Below are 19,605 nucleotides of genomic sequence, written 5' to 3'. Positions count from 1 at the left end.
AGCGACTGGCCTATGCAAACTCGTAGCCAGCTTCCCGTCGACCTTGGATATATCGAACCAGGGATTTGTATATCTCTTCAGCCTACCGACTCCTAGCACCGCGCGGAATAGGCCAATAGGCCATGTGGGGGCCAAGTGCGGCTGATATGCAAGATGACTGCTTTGTACTCCGCACATGAACCCACGAATCGACTGACAAGCCTCTAGCGCAATTCCGGGAAAGGCTTAAATTATCTCATGATCTATTTACCCCCTGCAGCTTTCCGTTCACTGCGCCTGTGGGTATTGGTGGCTTCGTGCATTGGCAGGAGCAAGTGTTCATTCATTCGACAGCAAACGTCGGCGGCCTACCGTTCCTGTACTGCTTCAATTTTAATGAGTTCCCGTTGAGGCTGCGCAAGCCATCGCCACATATTCAAATCCCTGCCAGTGAGCTTCACAGAGTTACACAAGATGTGATCACGGAAGTTCAAAAGTTGAGGAGATCCACTCTATCTACTGACAAGATAACCCGGTTTGGTCACTTCTTCTTAGTCGCGCGTCATGTCTCTCGTTAGGCTCCTGACGATATCGTGCCTGTTGGCATACGGATGGGCAAACCCTCTGAAAGGCTCTTTCGCCCCTCGACAAGTTGAGCCTCCTACAGCTTCCGAAGAAACTGTCTCTACGGCGTGTGGGGATATCATTGTTGCTGTAAACAACGGTCAGTACCATATTACATGATGGGGAGAACACCTTTACTAATTAATGGCAAAGACTATACACTATTCCAGGCATCATGGGTGTACGAGTGCTTGCAGAGCATTCCTTTCAATCCAGCCGTCGCAATGCGCTTCCTCGACTACTACAACATGACCTTACAATTCCAGTCCACACTTGGATACCTCAAGGCGCCACCCGCGGGCTACCAACGAGCACCATTCGACGTCGACCAAGCCCTAGAGCAGATCAAGCAGAACGTGACTGCGGCTGCCTACAACAACCAATACGAGTTTGAGGCACAGATTCAGCTCATGGTAAACCAGCTTCATGACACACACGTTACCCTCAATGCCGGGGCTCTGTCGGCATTCTCATTCGTCGGCTCATATGGGCTTGTGAGTGCGTCCATTGACGGCAAACAAGCGCCAGACATCTACCTCGATCAAGACCTATACGAAGCCTGGGCGGTTGATGAATACGAAGCGTCACCTGTGACCCACATCAACGGGGTCGACGTGATCGAATATCTGGAAAGCTTTGCCAACCAAAACTCTCAAGGCTTCTTAGAACCACATGCCGATTGGAACGCGATAATGAATAGTCCTGCGCTCAGTATCCAGGGTATTCCGAGTACATTCCAGTCGGCAAGGCTTTACCCTGGGAATGGAGTCTTCTCTGATGCGCTAAATTTTACACTCCAGAATACCACTGTCGTCGAAACTATCTGGTGGGCAATTTGCATTGGTTGTAAGGATACGGGACCTCTTACTACTGGCGGCGACTTCTACAACTACTTTGTCCTCGGTTTCCTACCAGAAAGCTATAGTGAAGATGAGCAGTGGTGGCCAACCATTGAAGACGAGGTTCCTCCTCCGACCGACCAAAGCGATGGTGCTTTCAACTTTACAGCGGCACTGGAAAGCTATTGTAATGAAGGAGCTTCATCGAGCGAAAACTGGTGCATGAACAGCTTTGGCGCATACCCAAATAACCCCATGACCGTCCAAGCCGATCTTTCTGTCATAGGAGGAGGAATCGTGTCCAGCTATATGTTGGATGGGACATCTACCGCCATCCTTAGCATGCCCTCATTCTATCAGAATGGTATCGATACCTCCAACTTTCGGCAGGCGATTCGCGACTTCATCGGCAACGCATCACAAAGTCAGGCTTCCCGTGTCATTATCGATCTGCAACAAAACTCTGGAGGTCTTGTGTTCCTCGCGTACGATACATTCAAGCAATTCTTTCCGAATCTTGAGCCCAACGGAGCAAGCCGCCAACGTAGTCATGAATTGAGCGATCATCTTGGTGAGGCTTATTCAGAGTGGTGGGACCAGTCAGGCCAAGACCAGGCTGAGAACTACAATTGGGCGTCGAGTGAGTGGATCGTCACTAATCGCATCAACGCCGCTACTGGGAAAACATTCTCGTCTTGGGACGAGTTTTACGGCCCAGAGATTAGCAACGGCGACACATTCTCGGGAAGTCAACGATACAATCTGTCCGATGAGAGTTTCGACTATTCCGCATTTGGCGACTACCCCTATGGCTACGATCCCAGCGACCCCATAACCAACACTTCACCACCTTGGGCTCCTGAACAGATAGTCATTCTTACTGATGGTTTGTGCGCCTCTGCATGCGCTGTCTTTGTCGAGTTTATGACCTATGAAGCTGGAGTCAAAACCATTGTCGTTGGTGGTCAGCCCAAGCCCGGCCCCATGCAAGCAGTCGGCGGCACTCGTGGCGCCGCCGCATACTCTGCTGACGCCCTCGACTACGATTTCGACGAAGGATTGCAGTATCTGCCTGTGAACAAGCCCGAAGTAGTTCTACAACTACCCAACCGAACGGACACAGGAATGTGGATCAATTACGCCGGTTTCACAGTCAGGAACCAAGTGCGCGGCACGGAGCTCACACCCCTCCAGTTCCAATACCAGGCCGCCGATTGTCGTATCTACTACACGCTTGAGACGATCTATAATATGACGCAACTTTGGAACCACACTGCTCGTGCAGCATGGGACGACTCGACGCTTTGTGTCCAGGATTCCACAGGGTATCCAACGGCCCGCAATAAGACTTCGGCCAAACTTCCCCCATCAGCCACACCCGCCGCCTCACTGGCAGTCTATGACTTCTCGCCGCCGCCGTCCGCTAATAACGCAACGTTTGAGATTTTCGACGGCGACCCTCCCCATACAAGATCAGCAGGTAAAATCATAACGCCCTGTAGTCAAAATAACGCTTGCCATTGTCGCTCGATGTTTTTGGATTGCCCCGGCCGGAATACACCTGTCCCTGTCAAGGCTTGCCTGCCAACATGCATCGTTAGGGCCGGGGATCAACGGGGCGATTGCCAGGGGCTTAATGACTACTGCGATCCTTCAGGGCCCGCGCAAATGAAGGTTCATGGAATTAAGAATGGAGGCACCAACTCTGTATCCTATAACGGGTACTGTAAGTCATGGGACACCAAGTTCTGCCCGAGGTAAGGCGTGTAGGTCAGGCAAAGATGCGCATACGATGACCAAAGGAGTTGTCGCATGATGAGGCTGCATGCAATTTTGGGACAATACAACGACTAGAATATAGTATCTCCTGCTATCTTAATTATCTGTTTCATCGATTTATCTGGCTCATGCAAATACAAAGATCGTAAGGGAAGACACTGCGAATGACTTCGCCACAACCGCTTCGCCTGTACAACAAAGTTTCGGCGCAGGGTCCAGATCAATCGATCCAGGAAGTTAGTGTGGTTGAGACATAGCACTCGCAAATCCCGAGTAGGTTCGTAGTCTAGTTATGCTGCGATTGGACCTTTCAAGTCTGTTACGGCTCGATCAGAGTCGACAGGGTGATCCAAGATGACGTCTCTTGTCTCAGCACAACTATCTCGATCGATTGAAGACTAACCTGACTGCCATTTCATACTCATGGATTAACGCGACTCAAATATATGTCATACTATAGCCCTTGGTTAATTAGTAGACTACGTAAAGCAATGCTCATAGTCCATACAGTAAACACAAAGTCGACATTAACCGAAGTAGCGAGACATGATGAGCAGTCGCCCCGTCGTCTAGCCAAAGATGACCATGATCAATCGCCTTATTGTTCGGTTTAGGACTACCATAAGCAATCGCCCTCTGATCTATCCCAAAACTATCATAAGCCTTCACCGTTCAACAGTTACAGTGGAGAAATGCCAGGCTACCTTGAAACTCGAACAGTTGCTCGGAGATAGACTGACGAACAACGGACGACTGAAACATGGTAGAACGGATATAAGTATCTGCTTCAAACCTCGCAACATACATCACCCACAGTATCAACAACTGCCATCAAACTCACAAGAAGCACCAACATGCCTTCCATCCGATCCATCAGTCTGACCTTGTTCGCCCTCCTCGCCACGGTACACACCCCTCTTCCCATACTCTCACCCCAAACCAAAGCAAGACTAACACCGACCTCAGACCAAGGCTCAAGTGAGCCTCGACGACGGCGGCACCTTCGGCGGCTGCCCCGGAGGCTGCTGCATCCCCGTCTGCAACTTCATCGTCGGCGACCAAGATTCTCTGGGCGCATACGGAACAGTGGGTTTTGCAGGTACATGCAAGCAAAACTTCGATATGAAGAACGGGGGTAATGTAGACCTGGATGACGACTACCAGGCCACTTGGGTCTACGAGCAGAATGGGCCTGGTTCCGTTGCCATTGATCTATTCCGCAAGAGCGACAAGATATACAATCGTTTCGAGGTTTCCAACTGTCAGTTGGCGAGTATTGGTGGGACGCAGTGCGCTCCTGCTGATGGGGGCTGTGTAAGTTGTGGGAAGGGAGTGAGAAGTGAGAGGTGTGCTAATGGATGCGTGTAGGACTTGAAGCTGATTCTCACGGAGGCCCAGGGTTAGGGGAATGATTGTATTTACGGCAGTATGTGGAGAATGTTGCTATTGAGATGGTGACAGGGTCGATGTTCGTTGACTACTTGCCCAAAGCTTATACTTCTTGGGTACAATCTTTTGGCACTACACTCGTTTTATGAACTACTATCAATGGATTGTCACTTCTCTGGCATCTGCCTTTGAGATGCGTTCATGTCTGCTGGTGTTCACTTGCCACACAGCTATCACTGGGCATATCAGATATGCTAAAGTAGCTGGCGAAGTATTCTATCAGTAGCGCTGATGTGCAGTTTCATTTCAGACCAGGATTCCACTACCACAACACCACATCCCCATCGCCTCTCGATCTCCAGCATTTGTTCTTCTTCGCGAGGGTATCATCGAAATCACCATGAAACACGCAAATTCCATCTGACACACCCGTTGAACCAGTATCTCGGCTTTCGTGGGAAGGAAAAAGCATATAAACGGGAAAAGCAAAAATCATACAGTAGCTACTGCACACCAGGGTAATAGTTTGCAGCGGCTCATGCCGATGCATATGCAAACTTCGTGGGCTCAAGCGTCTATATGTGCGTTAGCTTCCTGTCACATGCTTGATCAACGTGTTGAGCGTGGTTGTGTGGGACGTTGAGGCTGTTGAGATGGTTGGGGATCTACGTTTATGTCGATAGACTTGCTCGATATGAACGATATCAATAACGTCTTCCCAGGAGTATTTGTCTCACCCACAATTGTTGTACTCGGGTGGGCGTGTTGGGTAGCGCGGTGAAGAGGATGCGCGGTTGAGTTCCCTAGATGTCTATATGGAGCGAATAGGGTGGGTAGATGAGTTGCTTTACTGATTGCAATTTCGATGTCATGGTTTGACGATGCCTAAAATTGGTATTGAGAACTGAGGATAGACGATGGAGGACAGACGGTGAAAGGTAGTGGGGCAGCCGCGAAGACATGTCGACATAGCATACTATGCCATATCTCCAAGCAAACATACTACGTTATCAGTACACATTGATCAAACCACCTGGCTACCCTCTGCTCAAAATATGGGAGAGAAACGGAATGCAAAACCATACCCACCCATACCCTACTTGTACGTACACCGACATACCTAAACCCAGTCAACGATACTGAACAGCCGGATCAGACCCTCACCGCCACCTCACGGCATCCCCTCGTGTCTCTATACCATGTGAGACCTACATGGTTGACAGCGAACGATCATACTTCTAACAGCTAGCTACCTCCGTCCATGCCTCTACTCCTTCCTAACTCGTTCAAGCGTACCGTTACCGGTGCAAGTGCACCACCCGACTCATCTGTTAGACCCTGAACAACGCCACAGCAGTTCAACGATACGCTTCAACATCAACTTCCTCCCTAGCCGCATCATCCGTCGCATACACCAGCAACAAACTCACCTTGTCAGCGGCCCCCAACGCCACGCGGCGCCCGGGAGATGTCCAACCTCCATACCTAGGCTTTCGCGACACTGGATACGAAGAAGAGTACAACTCCGAGTGGGGCCGCATATGAGCTGAACGATTGACATGTATGTTCACATGCATGTTTCACATTCCCCTTCTCTTTTGTTTCTACTAGTGACGGCGGTGCCAGTGGAGGGGACGCGCCGCGGGGGAAACGTGGACGATAAGATAGCGAAGAAGCGTGTTGGTCTCGCGTGGTACACTACGCGTAGATGCAGGTAATCGGTTTCAGCCACGCTGTCTGCGCGCTTCTGCGAACGTGTGGATAGCTCGGGGACCGAGGGTCGGCATTGCGCGTCTCGCGAGGGGCGGGAACTGCGAGGTTAGAACTTCTAGAGTCCGTTGACCAACCGCCCACGTGTGACTAAGTTGAACGGTAACTGTAGTATGAGATTAGTTGTCCGAATGACATGTTTTGACAGGTGTTGCGAGCATGATGGACGTCGTGGTAGGGTGATGTGTCTGCCTGGCGACGCTGTGGGCTGTGCCTCAGCACCGTCGAGAATGTCAGATGCCTTTCTCATCGCTGCCAAAATGTCGCAACACTTTCCACAACATCAACATTACCAGTCGCATGCAGCGCATAAGATAGTCGCCATAATATCAAGTATGACTGTTGTGTTGTGTTGTTGGTGCCGCGAACTCTTCACGCCGCGACACCACCCAACGCTCGCCCGGCACTCAGATCGGCAAACCTGATCTCCTGCGCTGCGCACGCAGCACCAACCGAGAACGCGTTTGATCGACAGGCACCACATCCGCACCAACGCAATGGTGCCGACTCATCTTCCGACCGAACCACGCTCCAACACAACTTCGCGCCCGCTGCCAATCCGGACTTTATCTGACCAGCCTAGCATGTGCGTGCTCAGAAACGTTCGGTGGCTTTGAACTTGTTTCGGCGGCTTAGAAAGAAGAACACGTTGGGGCGTTCTTGGTGGTCATATGGTTTTTGCGCGGTAGCGAGATTGTGTTTGGGATTGTTGGGTGAGGGGTGCCTTGAGGTGAGGGGGAACCGCTGGTGCTGAGGGGTGGGTACATGGGTCCCCGCTCCCATGGCAGATTGTTGTTGTTGCTGTTGTTATGGACGACGATATTTGCAATCAACGCAAGTGCGTGAGGCAGACATTGAGTTCCGCAATTCCAACATTCCGCCTCATGGCGACATGATTGAGTCATCACTACGATCGATATGGCCACTTCCGCCTCGATTCGAAGCCAGATACCACGTCCGTCATGTTGCATGCCTGCTGCCCGATCTGACCGATATCTCCACCCGCTCGCGTGTCTCTATGGCCTCTGATCGCCTATACCCTGTCAACGGGTGTGTAGAGCCAAAAAGAAGTTTCTGCCAGGAAGCACTCTTCCATCATCTCGCAGCCAGTCGAGCATACAACCTCGAGGTATGACTGGTAAATCCACTCCACAGCACCACAAATCCCTTCCACAAGCGAAATTACCTGTAGTTGTCTAGAACACATCCGCTTGTTGGTAGTCTTACACCTAGTGATGTCACACCAACCCGGCTCCGAGTAGGTATCGATAAGCGGGCAACACTTGCGAACGTCTTGCATGAACTTTTCGTCGCCGGCTCCGCAGGACGTTGCGCTCTTCGTATGATTGGTTTGTGTGGAAAATCATGATGGTAGTGTTGTGATGTCCGCCAATGGGAAGTTTTTAGCGACAAATGCAGGACTTGTCGGTCCGGCAGATGATAGTAATCGTATGGCTGGCTGAACTAGAGAGCATGTGTGTCGCCTAGAGAACGGCGGCAGGAACAGAAGGTGTCCGCATGCAGTAGTGTTTCTGTGTAGCTCTTGGTTTCGCAATGTCTCAGTTGGCGCATAGAGGCTGTGTTGTTGCTCTGTGCAAGGGCAGGTTGCTCGACCAGATGTACAATGTCGAGGGCGACACGCAGCACAACCATGAGAGAACCAAGACAGATGATGGAAGCACAAAAATGTCCGCGTCACTACTCTCGCTGGCCATGAGAGAAGGTCCAGCGGCCGGTGAGCAGAAGGTACACATGGTTTTCGCTTACCGGTCCGTTTCTGCTCGGAGGAGCGTCACAGGGAAGATCCAGCGAACAGCGACCCACCACGTCGTGTGAGGCTTTTCTGGTCACGGCTGGCGGTGTCGCTGTACACCGTACTAGCAGTGGGTAGTCTTCCAGATTTTCACCACGCATATACCGGCTACCACGTTGCGATAAAGAGCCTTATCGTCCCGCTGACGGCACCGGGGCTCCACAAACGTTGCATCGGCACATCTTGCTGATCCGTGAATGGAGAGAATCCTGCCTAGGTGCAGGTGGGCTGCAGATGTGGAAATGGGCGAGGCAAAAAGTCGTCGTGTAGACGGTTGCGTCACGATCCTGCGGAAGGACTGCATGCCCTGACGGAGTTGGAGAGTTACGCATGCATAGCCGAGGGGGAAGACGTGTCCGGCTCACAGACTGTCGCGGCTGAATGGAGTGTACATTGTGTCTGCACACGGCAGTGACAGTGATAGATGAAGGTTGTGGACTCGTCAGGGCGACGGAGACTAGACTCGTTGGGTGAAAACACGTGCCGGAGTGTGACAGGAACACGCAGGCAACGCGGCGCCGATGTGTGGAAAACGTTCTGGAATCTGGAGGGTCGGTATCCACGGGCGGCTGCCCCAATCACAGCTGTTTGGGTTCCACATTGTGTAGATCGCAATTGCGCGGCCTTCACGACGTCGCCCGCGGGTGCTGAGTCGAGTCCCGCGCCTTGGGATTGCGCACTGTCGTTGTGAAAGTCGAGCGACAATTCTTTGCTTCCTTGCCGCTTGCGAGTCTGGCCAAGGGGAACGCGGCTGCGACAGGCGATGAAGCGACGAAGAGAGATCAAAAGCGGCTGAAACCTCGGAGCGCCAACTGTGCCTGGCTCAGGCACACCAATGAGAAGCGCCAGCCAAGTCAGAATCGCGCGCTATCCAGGGGTGCAACATCCGGTGCAATTGGCCCTGACTAAATTAGTAACGGGGATAGTCCGCAGTGCGCTAGACCAATTCTGTCTCCCAGGAGATGAGATGGGGGCAGCCCGGCTGAAGGGCCACTTACCTTTGTGCCTGGCCGCTTGTTTCCCTTTTCCTCCTTCACCCCAACATATAATCCACCTATTGTCCCTCTTTTTGAAAAGGCAAATTCGCGCGTTCACTCTTTCACGCCCGTCTTGCGCCTGCTAGCTAGCTCACCCAGTCACTCATTACTCATACCTCAACTACTCGTTGACCAACCACTACCAGCGCATCACGACACGCCGTTGAACGACGTTACGACCTGTCCGCAGTATAAATAACCAGCGCTTACCTCACCTCTACGCAACTTCAAGATGCGTTACTCTTCCGCCGCGGTGCTGAGCACCATCGTCGTTGGCCAGGCTGCTGCCGCCAACCTCCACAACCGTCACGCCAGCTTCCACGCCCGCCGTCAAGCGTAAGTAATGCCTTCGAGTCGACAACGAAACCAGGATGCTAACTCTTCGCAGTGAGGTCAAGCGCAGCGCTGCCAACGAAGTTGACTGGAGCAAGGTCGCATACGATCTGAGCGATGTCGACTGGAGCTCCGTCTTCGCCACCCCTACTCCTACTCCTGCTCCTGCGGCTGCCCCCAAGGTCGCTGAGGTTGCCGACTACAAGACCCAGGCCGAGCCCACGCCTTCCTCCACCAAGCAGGAGCCCACTACCACCAGCGCCAAGCCCGCCGCTACCTCCGCAGAGTCTAACGACCCTCTTGGTGACCTCGGCGACGCTTTGGACAACGTCGGTGACGCTATCGGTGGACTCGTCAGCTCCATCTTCGACGATGTCCAGGACTGGGTCGAGGAGCTCGGCTGCAAGAAGGGTGTGAACAAGCAGTCACAGTGGGATGGTATCTGGGTTGGCGGTGACAGCAAGTGGAAGGCCGAGTTCATCAACGACCGCTCTGACCAGGATATGCTCCTGTTCTGCTGGAGGGCACTCGGCTACTCTGGCATGTCTGTCAAGGCCAACCAGCCCGACATCTCAGTCAAGATCCCCGCCGGCAAGTCCCTCGAGCTCTCCTGGAAGGAGGGTGTCCCCTCTGCTTGCGCTCCCGTCTTCCCCGGCTACAAGGATGACGGCTTCCAAATCAACAACACCTGGTGGGAGGTAACCTTCGGTGCCTCGGGTGCTTTCGATGTTTCGCGTAACATCAACATGAACGGTGACAGCATTAGCTCCAAGGGCTCCAAGTGCGTCTCCGACATGAACACCTGTGTCTTCAAGTGCAAGAACGGCCTGGACACCTGCGAGCAGGGTTCCGACTACGACCTCTTCAACTGCAACTCCAGCGGTGGCGGCGGTGGTGGCTACGACCCAATCATGGCCGGTACCGGTGGTGGTTGCTCCATGGGCCAGAACGGTGAGACCGTCAAGGTTGTCATCTCCTAAACGCTTCCGACATGAACATGCTTGGAGTTGGATTGCGCCTTGGGTCATTTTGTGTATTACTCTTCGCCATATTCCCCCTTTGTACCTTGTCGACCTGAACGTCTCCTTGCCTAGGCAGTCATCTTGACTTAGTTGCCTGGCAAGATGCCCACGTGCACTTTGGGTAGTGGTCGCAGGTCCATTCGCGTTACTCGTCACGGCTCTTAGCGGTCTATGTGTATTTTGTAAATGTTTATTGTTAGTATCTCGCAAATTCCAAAAGCCATAAAAACTACATCACCTGTCTTGACTCATTGAGATTTAACGTGAAGCTCGCGATATTGCACGCGTCATCACGTCTAATTGCGTGCTGTGATCGGCGTGGTTCCCGTTCGGGACTATCCTGATTCTCCAATATTGACGCTCAGACTTAACGTTTGCTGCTATCTCCAAGGTTGTCGCGTTCCCAGACCAGGGCCAGAAACCAGGACTTCGCAGGCAAATTTCCGGCCGTGAAGCATATTGCCTGGGGTAGGTATGTATAGCCGTTATTGCTGCACAAGTGGAGCGATTGTCGCTTCACGATCCAAATCTCGGGTGGTCCAGGATATGGAGGTGGCTTTGATCAGAGGCCGCGTAGTCTGTTCGTAGCTCCGATGCATCGTTGGGCTATTAGAATATAGCGCTGGCTTAACGAAGCGATAAGGCGACCAGACGGTGGATCGATCGACTGCGACGACACTGCGCGCGTCTCCCAATTCTGTTATCGAACGACCTGTTGGTGTGTATCGCGCGTGCATTTGGTTGGGTGCCGCATTGTTGGTGACGGTGGCACGGTGGTTAGCCAGCCCTAGAGGTTTATCCGCAGCGCATATGTTCACCCTCCCTAGGCGAGGTGTAGGATTGATCCAGCGACGGCAAGCGAAAGTCGAAGAGCGATGACCAGACAAATCCATCAGAAGGTAGGAACGTCCAGGCGACAGTGTTTCGACCGCGGCAGCCATGGTGTCAAATGGGTCAGTCGCACCATATGCGTAGAAAGAAAGCGCAAACCCCAGACCAAAGAACCAAACCTCGCAGCACTGTCTTGGAGTGAATCATTGACAGTAATCTCGGTATATGCACCAGAGACATGTCTGACGCTCCACGTTCTGCTGGAAAAGACGTTGAAGTAAGAACGCTCGCAAGGGGAAAGCGCAACCACGGCACCAAACGAAAGAACCCCGCATGACAATGAAAAAGAAGGGAAGAGCAAGTGTCGTAAAACTTGATGGGCGTGAACACCAGCAGAGCCCTAGAACATATTCTTTCCACGCGCGACACGTAGACTATGAGTAAGGAAGGAGCAACAAAGACACGATGCACGTTGGCAAAAAGAAAACATGGAAGCGAAGGAAACCCCTCACTCAAGTACATGAACAATACGAGATCGTGGCATGACACTATCGAATGTTCAACATTCCTCTAGAACCTCGATTTCGTTGGTACACCAGCTCACCGGACCTTTGTCCTGGCAGGCTAAGCTGGGTAAAGCGGCACATGCGATACGAGAGCCTCGAGGAAGGAGCCTTCCAGATGCGCCTGTCAAACAGAAAGACACGGGCTAGATTTTGGGTCGCAGTTTGTAGAATACATACGGTTAGATCTTGATGAGTAGAGATGTTCTAGGGTGGTGTATGCTCCTACGCTATGTATCATCATCTGGCCACCCCTAGGGACGAGGCCACGAAAAGACACTTCCCATACAAACACGTCTTGGCGCGCGCTCGACTGATGACGGTGAAGCACATTCCGGTCCTTGGCCTGGTAGTTGCATGATATACAGTACAGTCCACACCTTTCGTCGACCACAGACTTGTGACGAGATGTAGCAGGGTATGTGTCGGGCATAGCCTTGGTACCACGTACGCAGCAACATGCGACACGACTGCAAGCAACACCAAGCATCATCGGAAGGACAAAGTGATCTCATAAGTAGTTCATTCCATGTGAATACGCCCGTGATTGGTAAAGCAAACTGCGCATATATCTGAGTGCGTCTAAGCAAGATATATCTCCATCGCGAAAAGTGCTTTTTCTACTCATACATGTGGATGCCAATGCAACCAAAATACGACATGAAGGATGCAACATATATGGCGACTCTACTGTCAACCATCTACAACTCGTCGTGGTCATCGGGCATCTCATCGTCACCACCGGGGCCGCCAGCGCCGTAGAGCTTGGAGGTGATGGGGTAGGCGACGTCGGACAGCTTCTGGAACTGCTCGTCAAAGTCCTCAGCGGCGGCCTCGGCGGCGTTGCTCTCGAGCCAGTCCTGGGTCTCCTTGACGGCCTCGAGGAGAGACTCCTTGTCCTCCTCCTCGATCTTGCCACCAAGACCCTCGTCGTCGTTGACCTGGTTCTTGAGGCTGTAGGCGTAGTTCTCGAGCTTGTTGCGGGACTCAATGCGCTCGCGGTTGGCCTTGTCTTCCTCGGCGTACTTCTCAGCCTCCTCGACCATGCGCTCAATGTCTTCCTTGCTGAGACGGCCCTTGTCGTTGGTGATGGTAATGGATTCACCCTTACCAGTGCCCTTGTCGATAGCGCCGACCTTGAGGATACCGTTGGCATCAAGCTCGAAAGTGACCTCAATCTGGGGAACACCACGGGGCGCGGGAGGGATGTTGGTAAGCTCGAACTTTCCAAGTTGGTTGCTGCAGACATAGGTTAGCAAATCGATCTTTGTAGTGGACATGCAATGGCGCGGTAGATACTTACTTGTCCTTTGTCATGGCTCGCTCTCCTTCGAATACCTGGATCAAGACTACGGGCTGGTTGTCGGCGGCGGTGGAGAAGATCTGGCTCTTCTTGGTGGGGATGATAGTACCACGCTTGATAAGGGTGGTCATGACACCGCCAGTGGTCTCAATACCGAGGGTAAGAGGGTTGACATCCATGAGAACGACGTCGCCGGTGGCGGCGTCACCGGTGAGAATACCACCCTGAACAGCAGCGCCGTAAGCGACAGCCTCATCGGGGTTGACATCCTTGCGGGCCTTCTTTCCGAAGTACTCCTCAAGCATGGCCTGGACCTTGGGAATGCGAGTGGAACCTCCGACGAGAACAATGTCGTCGATTTCGCTCTTCTTCATCTTGGCGTCCTTGAGAACCTGTTCAACGGGCTTGAGGGTCTTCTTGAAGAGGTCGTTGTTGAGCTCCTCGAACTTGGCGCGGGTGAGGGTCTCGGAGAAGTCCTTGCCCTTGAAGAAAGACTCAATCTCGATCTTGGTGGTCTTCTGGGAAGAGAGAGTACGCTTGGCCTTCTCAACCTCGCGCTTCAACTTGGACATGGTCTTGGAGTCCTTGGTGATGTCGACATCGTTCTCCTTGTTGTACTTCTTGGTGAAGTAGTTGATGACACGGTTGTCAAAATCTTCACCACCGAGATGAGTGTCACCAGCGGTAGACAGGACCTCAAAAACGCCGGATTCGATAGTGAGGATGGAAACATCGAAAGTACCACCACCGAGATCGTAGACGAGAACCTGGCGTTCCTTCTGGTCGGTCTGTGGTGCGTTAGCTGAGTTACTTCAACGGAGGATGCTGATAACTTACCTTGTCGAGGCCGTAAGCCAGAGCGGCAGCGGTGGGCTCGTTCACAACACGGAGAACATTAAGACCAGCGATAGTTCCGGCGTCCTTGGTGGCGGCACGCTGAGCGTCGTTGAAGTAGGCGGGAACGGTAACGACAGCGTTCTTGACAGGCTCGCCAAGATAGCTCTCGGCCACCTCCTTCATCTTGCCCAGAACCATAGCGGAGACCTCCTCGGGGGTGAAGGTCTTCTCCTCGCCGTGAACCGCAACGGAAACCTTGGGTTGACCGCTCTTGTTGACGACCTTGAAGGGGAAGTGCTTGATGTCATTCTGAACAGACTTCTCCTTGTACTTGAGACCGATGAGACGTTTCTACTCCACAGTCAGTATGCCAGCCTTCCAACAACGGTATGCGGGAGTGTACGTACGATATCGAAGATGGTGCGTTCGGGGTTGGAGGCGAACTGGTTCTTGGCGGCGTCTCCGACAAGACGCTCGTCATCGGTGAAGGCTACCCAAGAAGGTGTGATACGGTTACCTGGAGAGGACACATGTCAGTTTGGGTGTGTGGGATGGTCGAGCACGCAGACTTACCCTGGTCGTTGGTGATGATCTCAACCTTTCCGTTCTTCATGATACCGACACAGGAGTAGGTGGTTCCCAGATCGATACCGATGACGGGGCCGGAGACGCCATTGGCGTCCTCCTTGATGGGCTCCTGGTCCTGGGCGTGTGCTGTCTTAGCCAGCATCAGACCGCCGACAAGGACGAGGAGGAGGTAGAAGGCAATGGACCATGTTGAGCGCTGGTTGGCGCCCCGCGAGCTTCGTGCCATTGTGATGTGTGTGTAGTCGTCAAGACTGGGGGTATGGCCTAGATGCCAGGTGCAAGTGCGGGCGTAACTCTCTGGGAGCTCGCAATGTGTGGAGTAGACGGGGCTCTCCGGGTATCGCTGAGAAAGAAACAAAAGGCGAGGTGCGGTGGTTGCAGTTGCAAGGTGAGTGGAGGAGGGAGGGCAAGTAGCGGTGGGCGGCTACTGTTATATGGACACGTCGTGGAAGTATTTCGAAAGAACACCTTGCGATCTCGAGGATCTTGCTCCGCAAACGGCCTAGCGCGCAGCTCGCCCATGGCCCGTTCACTTTGCCCCAACCGCCCGCATCAGCCTCAATTTCACCTGCGTTTGACGCAGCTGGCTACAGGACACGTGTAATTCGCTAGCACTGTGCTTTCACTGCGCCCGTGTAGCAGGTGTGACTCCGCGCTATGCAGACCTATAGGCCACAGTAGCTTCTTGTGCAGACGATGATGGGGAAGTCGCAGCTCCGTCGTTATCTGCTATCGTGCCTCTAGGCCAATTTACCCCTCCATCTAAGCGAACGCGAACATCTACAAACCTCGGTGCTCTACCATCTCAACGTCCAAGTCGCGAATCAATGCATCTGAATTGCAAAATCGCCGTTTCCTCCATGCGCGAACCCCAGCCAGTCTGAGTCGCTGCGTCGGTAATCTCGGACACGGCTCTCGTTGTCTGTCCCAAGTTCCAGGTGTCCTTTCGGTAGTCTTCCAGTCGCTAGGCAGACAGATCTACACGAGACACTGGCTCCACCGCACCGCCAACACCATTCACCTCGATGACTCCTTGGTCGATATGCAACGTTTCCTCAATCTTTTTGCCACGAGTGTGAACACGCTGCTTCATATCTTCATAGCTGCCTAGCAGAAGGACGGATCAAAGCACCCTGCCCACCGTGCACGACCAGTCACCATACTTGCACATGTGAAAGGATTTGCCTGTAGGTAAAACTGGCCTCTTTGAAAGCAAGATGTGCGAAAAACACTACACGTATGTGGTTTGATGCTTCGTCCCGGATAGCTTGACGTCTGCCCAAGAGAACCTTCGCGACCGTTCCCCTGTCCCACTCTGCCGATCAGCCGCTTCGCCGACACAACCATCGGAACCCGTCACCAGGCCTTTGCCAAAGTCTCCCTGAAAGTGCTCAATATGTCAGCCCACCGCGCACCAGACCTGCTCTTCCACACAGCCAGACCGAGAACGCCGACACCCAAGGCGGAGGGTATCGCCTTCTTGGCAAACCTTGTTGCAACGTGTCTGAAAAACATGTCCTGCTTCTGCCTTACCCGCTTCACATGCTCGTCTCTCTTGTTCTTGACAGGGAATGGCTCCTCTGGTACCTCTTTCTCGAGGAACTCGCATAGCGGCTTCCAGCCATCCTCCAAGCGGAACTCGAGCAAGCGCTCGGCAGGCACCGCAGCACGAATTTCTGCATAGTGTTTCCTATATCGATCCTTGGCAACCCGCCGCATCTCATGCACATTACGCACATCATAGAAGCCCAGCATGATCTTGCGAATCGTCTTGCCGCCATTGAGACCGTACAGTGGTCCCAGTACGTTGATCACGAGATCAGCGCGAAGCCCCCATGTCGTGCTGAAGATGGCCGCCTCCATACTGTCGTACCACTCGTCGATATCACGTTCCACCAAGATTAGCTTCGCCTCGGGATAGGCTTCTATGAGCTGCGTCGCGAAGAACGAGCTCATGTCGGTGACGGCCTCATAAGGCCCAAAGATAACGTCCCAATCGGCGCGTGTGAATGGCGCGCCTGTGTAGGTCGGCAGCGAAGGGTAGAAGGCGTCGCATGCTTTGCTGAAGAACTCCCACTCAATTGGGGAACTAATGGCCTGGATGCCGTGGTGCACGCCTTGATATCCGAGAATCTCGAGAGCTTGAGTAATGGACGCCGACCCTACCCTCGCTTCAGTCAGCTTCTCCCGACGGCTGTAACGATAGCAAAAGCAAACGTTGGAGGAGCTCACCAGTACGCGTCATTCCCAATGATAGCACCTTCAGCTCGCGCTTTGGGCGATCGCCAATGGAGGTTGGTGTCGCCATGGCTCAGACCAAAGCTGGTTTCAATCACGCCAAATGGCTGACGAGAGAAGATGGTCGGGAGTACGACAGAAGGTGATATTTCTCGACCATTGTAAGCTCGGCAGAGAGGTGACTACCCCAAGTTGCTGCTCACCGTGGACCGTGGTAAACATTCCATACTCATTTATTGGACCGCCTACCACGTGGTCAAAGGAGTGGCCATCTTACTTGCCGCTGTCTAACTCGAATGTGAGCGCCGAAGAGCGCCCACTGCTATCAATACGATCTACCGGTAGACCCCATCCTAATTTCAACACGCTCGGGCCGAAGTGTAACGGGCCGAGTAAAGTGCCACTGCAAACGCATCGCGCATAATTGGTCTACACTCCAAGAGTACAACGGAATACGCGCAACCAACATCCTGGCTTGGTAAAAATATTATCGGAAAGACAGGCTTTCTGCTGTCGAATCACATGAGGTAAATCAACGATGTCCGGGTCTGATACACGCACACACATCATCACTCGTGTTCACCGTGTTCACCGTATTCACCGTATAGGGCGTACTTGCCCGTCATGAGGCCTACGCAAGCGTTCTGTACACTGTTCTGACGCTGCCGGTATGCATAGCCTTGTAGATTTACGTGCTGATACAACAGATGCTCAATCAAGTTCTGACTACCGCCTCGGCCTGATGGAGACCATGAGCGGCTTCTTCTCCCAGACCAAATACGACTTTTGTGTGATCCACCACTTCTCACTGTTTGGGCTGAGCGAGATGTCAAAGTTCCAGAAGAGCTTAGCCAAAGCCAGTCTCATCTCATTCATAGCCATACTGGAAAACCATGAAGTCAGCGATCGTTCCACCGATACCGAAAAGGGAAAGAGAGATCTTACGTTTGTCCAATGCAATCATGTCTACCATAGGAGAAAGGACGAGATGCACCTCGGTCATCACGAACAAACTCCCCATCTTTCGTCTGCAGCCACCTCTCTGGGATAAAGTCAAGAGGCCGGTGCCAGTTCCATGGAGCGTGACAGGCTGCGAGATTGTGCATGCCTACAGCTGTCTGTTGGTCGACTAGTCAGTACAAACTCGCCACGGCCGAGACGCGAACAAATACTTACACCTCCCGGTACCCATTTTCCATCTATGTCCTCTCCACCCTCTGGAACCCAGCGCGGCAAAGCTGATGGCGTAGGCGGCGATATACGCATCGACTCCTCGATGCAGGCCTTCAAGTAAACCAGCTCACCAGCAGCAACCATGGTAATCTCCTCTTCGCTCGCAAACCTACCCCGCACCTCGGCAATAACCTTCTTATAGGCGTCCGAATGCCCACAAACGAAGAAGACAAATGCGCTCATCGTATACGTAGTCGTGTTACTGCCCGCCACAATCAACGCGCTCGCCATACCAAAAAGATCCATGTTACTCAAATTCTCACTCTCGTTACCAAGGATGTAGCTCATGAAATCCCGTCTCTTCCCTTTTCGGGTGCCAGCACGCTCCTCATCAATCCGTCGCTGTACCTTTTGGAGGGTGAGTGTTTGATGCCGCTTCCGCGCCTCCATGGCCGCTTTGGGTGCCGTCCATTTGAGTATCCACTCGATATGGTAGTACGTAGCGAGTTGATACCAAACAATGCTTTTGACGCGCGAACCAATAACGTCAAGCCAGGGCTCATCGGCGCGGTCGAGACAGCCGGCTGGTTGTCCAAAGGCCAGGTCGCTCATGATGTCGAAACTCAACAGGCTGAACCAACGGAGGATATTCTGCTCTACAGCATGATACTGTGGTTTCCGTAACTGAACAACAAGCCGATCAGTGTGGTCCCGAAAGAACTCTTCTTGGTCCCGCAAAGCGCGTTCACTAAACGCTGGCTGAAGCGCCCGACGTAGCACGGCATGGCGCTCAGGCGTCTCGGTAACGATACTACGACGACCGTTCACGACCGCAGGAGCGATACCACGGCCATCCAGACACTTCAGGAACTCGCGTGGCGGGGGCGAGCCGTCGATCTTCTTCAAGGCTGTGCTGCTGGTGTAGGACAGCTCGTCGGGTGCGATGCGTATCACGGGGCTGTTGTAGTAGATGTGCATGTCGCGGATGCGCCATGCGAGATCGCCGCGGAGGTTGACATAGTGCCAGGGGAGGCGGGAGATGGCCCAGAGTTTTGGGCCTGGAAAGCGTGAAAGGGGGTGGAGGGTGAGGTAGTAGAGGGAGCGGAGGAGGAAGTAAAGTACAGGCTGTGCGCGGTTAGGATGTTGGAGGTTCCTTATGGTGTTGAAGGTGTTGGCGTACACTGAGGAAGATGAGAAGGGCTATAGTGAACAACATCTCGGCGTTGAGCTTGGTGTTCGGTCGTTCTGGTCCTTCTGTCTAGTACTCACAGGACGAGCTTCATGGCCACAGGTTCAAGGTAGTGGCATCGACACATATCTTCTTTCTCGTAAGTAAAGCGGACCAATCACTTCAACTTCGATTGCTGATTCTCCTTCGTACGTAGGACAGTTCTGGCATCGTTGCCATCGTCGCAGATGCAGCAGTCGACGAGCCAATGGGACAAAGTGTATACCCACGTGGCTGATCGACTTACCGTGAGCGTCTG

The 19,605-nt window shown here is 53.0% G+C and overlaps 5 protein-coding genes across 5 annotated transcripts; 2 read left to right on the top strand and 3 right to left on the bottom strand.

The window, feature by feature from the left end:
- Positions 1–827: 827 nt before the first annotated feature.
- On the top strand, positions 828–4,625 carry J4E85_007504 (uncharacterized protein; the record flags this gene model as incomplete). Its single annotated transcript, XM_051471736.1, has 4 exons — positions 828–2,922; positions 4,038–4,126; positions 4,188–4,535; positions 4,590–4,625. The coding sequence occupies 4 exons, from the start codon at positions 828–830 to the stop codon at positions 4,623–4,625; spliced, it is 2,568 nt and encodes an 855-aa protein (XP_051324810.1).
- A 4,837-nt stretch (positions 4,626–9,462) lies between these two features.
- Positions 9,463–10,543, top strand: J4E85_007503 (uncharacterized protein; the record flags this gene model as incomplete). Its single annotated transcript, XM_051471735.1, has 2 exons — positions 9,463–9,566; positions 9,619–10,543. 2 exons carry the CDS (start codon positions 9,463–9,465, stop codon positions 10,541–10,543), a joined length of 1,029 nt encoding a protein of 342 aa, XP_051324809.1.
- Positions 10,544–12,680: 2,137 nt separating this feature from the next.
- Positions 12,681–14,933, bottom strand: J4E85_007502 (uncharacterized protein; the record flags this gene model as incomplete). The annotated part of the gene is made up of 5 exons (XM_051471734.1): positions 12,681–13,218; positions 13,283–14,070; positions 14,120–14,470; positions 14,527–14,636; positions 14,693–14,933. The coding sequence occupies 5 exons, from the start codon at positions 14,931–14,933 to the stop codon at positions 12,681–12,683; spliced, it is 2,028 nt and encodes a 675-aa protein (XP_051324808.1).
- Positions 14,934–16,063: 1,130 nt separating this feature from the next.
- On the bottom strand, positions 16,064–17,015 carry J4E85_007501 (uncharacterized protein; the record flags this gene model as incomplete). Its single annotated transcript, XM_051471733.1, has 2 exons — positions 16,064–16,869; positions 16,940–17,015. 2 exons carry the CDS (start codon positions 17,013–17,015, stop codon positions 16,064–16,066), a joined length of 882 nt encoding a protein of 293 aa, XP_051324807.1.
- Positions 17,016–17,671: 656 nt separating this feature from the next.
- ALT1 (alanine transaminase) lies at positions 17,672–19,334 on the bottom strand (the record flags this gene model as incomplete). The annotated part of the gene is made up of 4 exons (XM_051471732.1): positions 17,672–17,828; positions 17,891–18,063; positions 18,122–19,243; positions 19,299–19,334. 4 exons carry the CDS (start codon positions 19,332–19,334, stop codon positions 17,672–17,674), a joined length of 1,488 nt encoding a protein of 495 aa, XP_051324806.1.
- Positions 19,335–19,605: the final 271 nt, after the last annotated feature.

The sequence above is a fragment of the Alternaria conjuncta genome, assembly GCF_024043145.1.
Source record: "Alternaria conjuncta strain BMP 0040 chromosome Unknown scaffold_10, whole genome shotgun sequence".
NCBI lineage: Eukaryota > Fungi > Ascomycota > Dothideomycetes > Pleosporales > Pleosporaceae > Alternaria > Alternaria conjuncta.
This window is presented reverse-complemented; position numbering and strand designations above follow the sequence as displayed.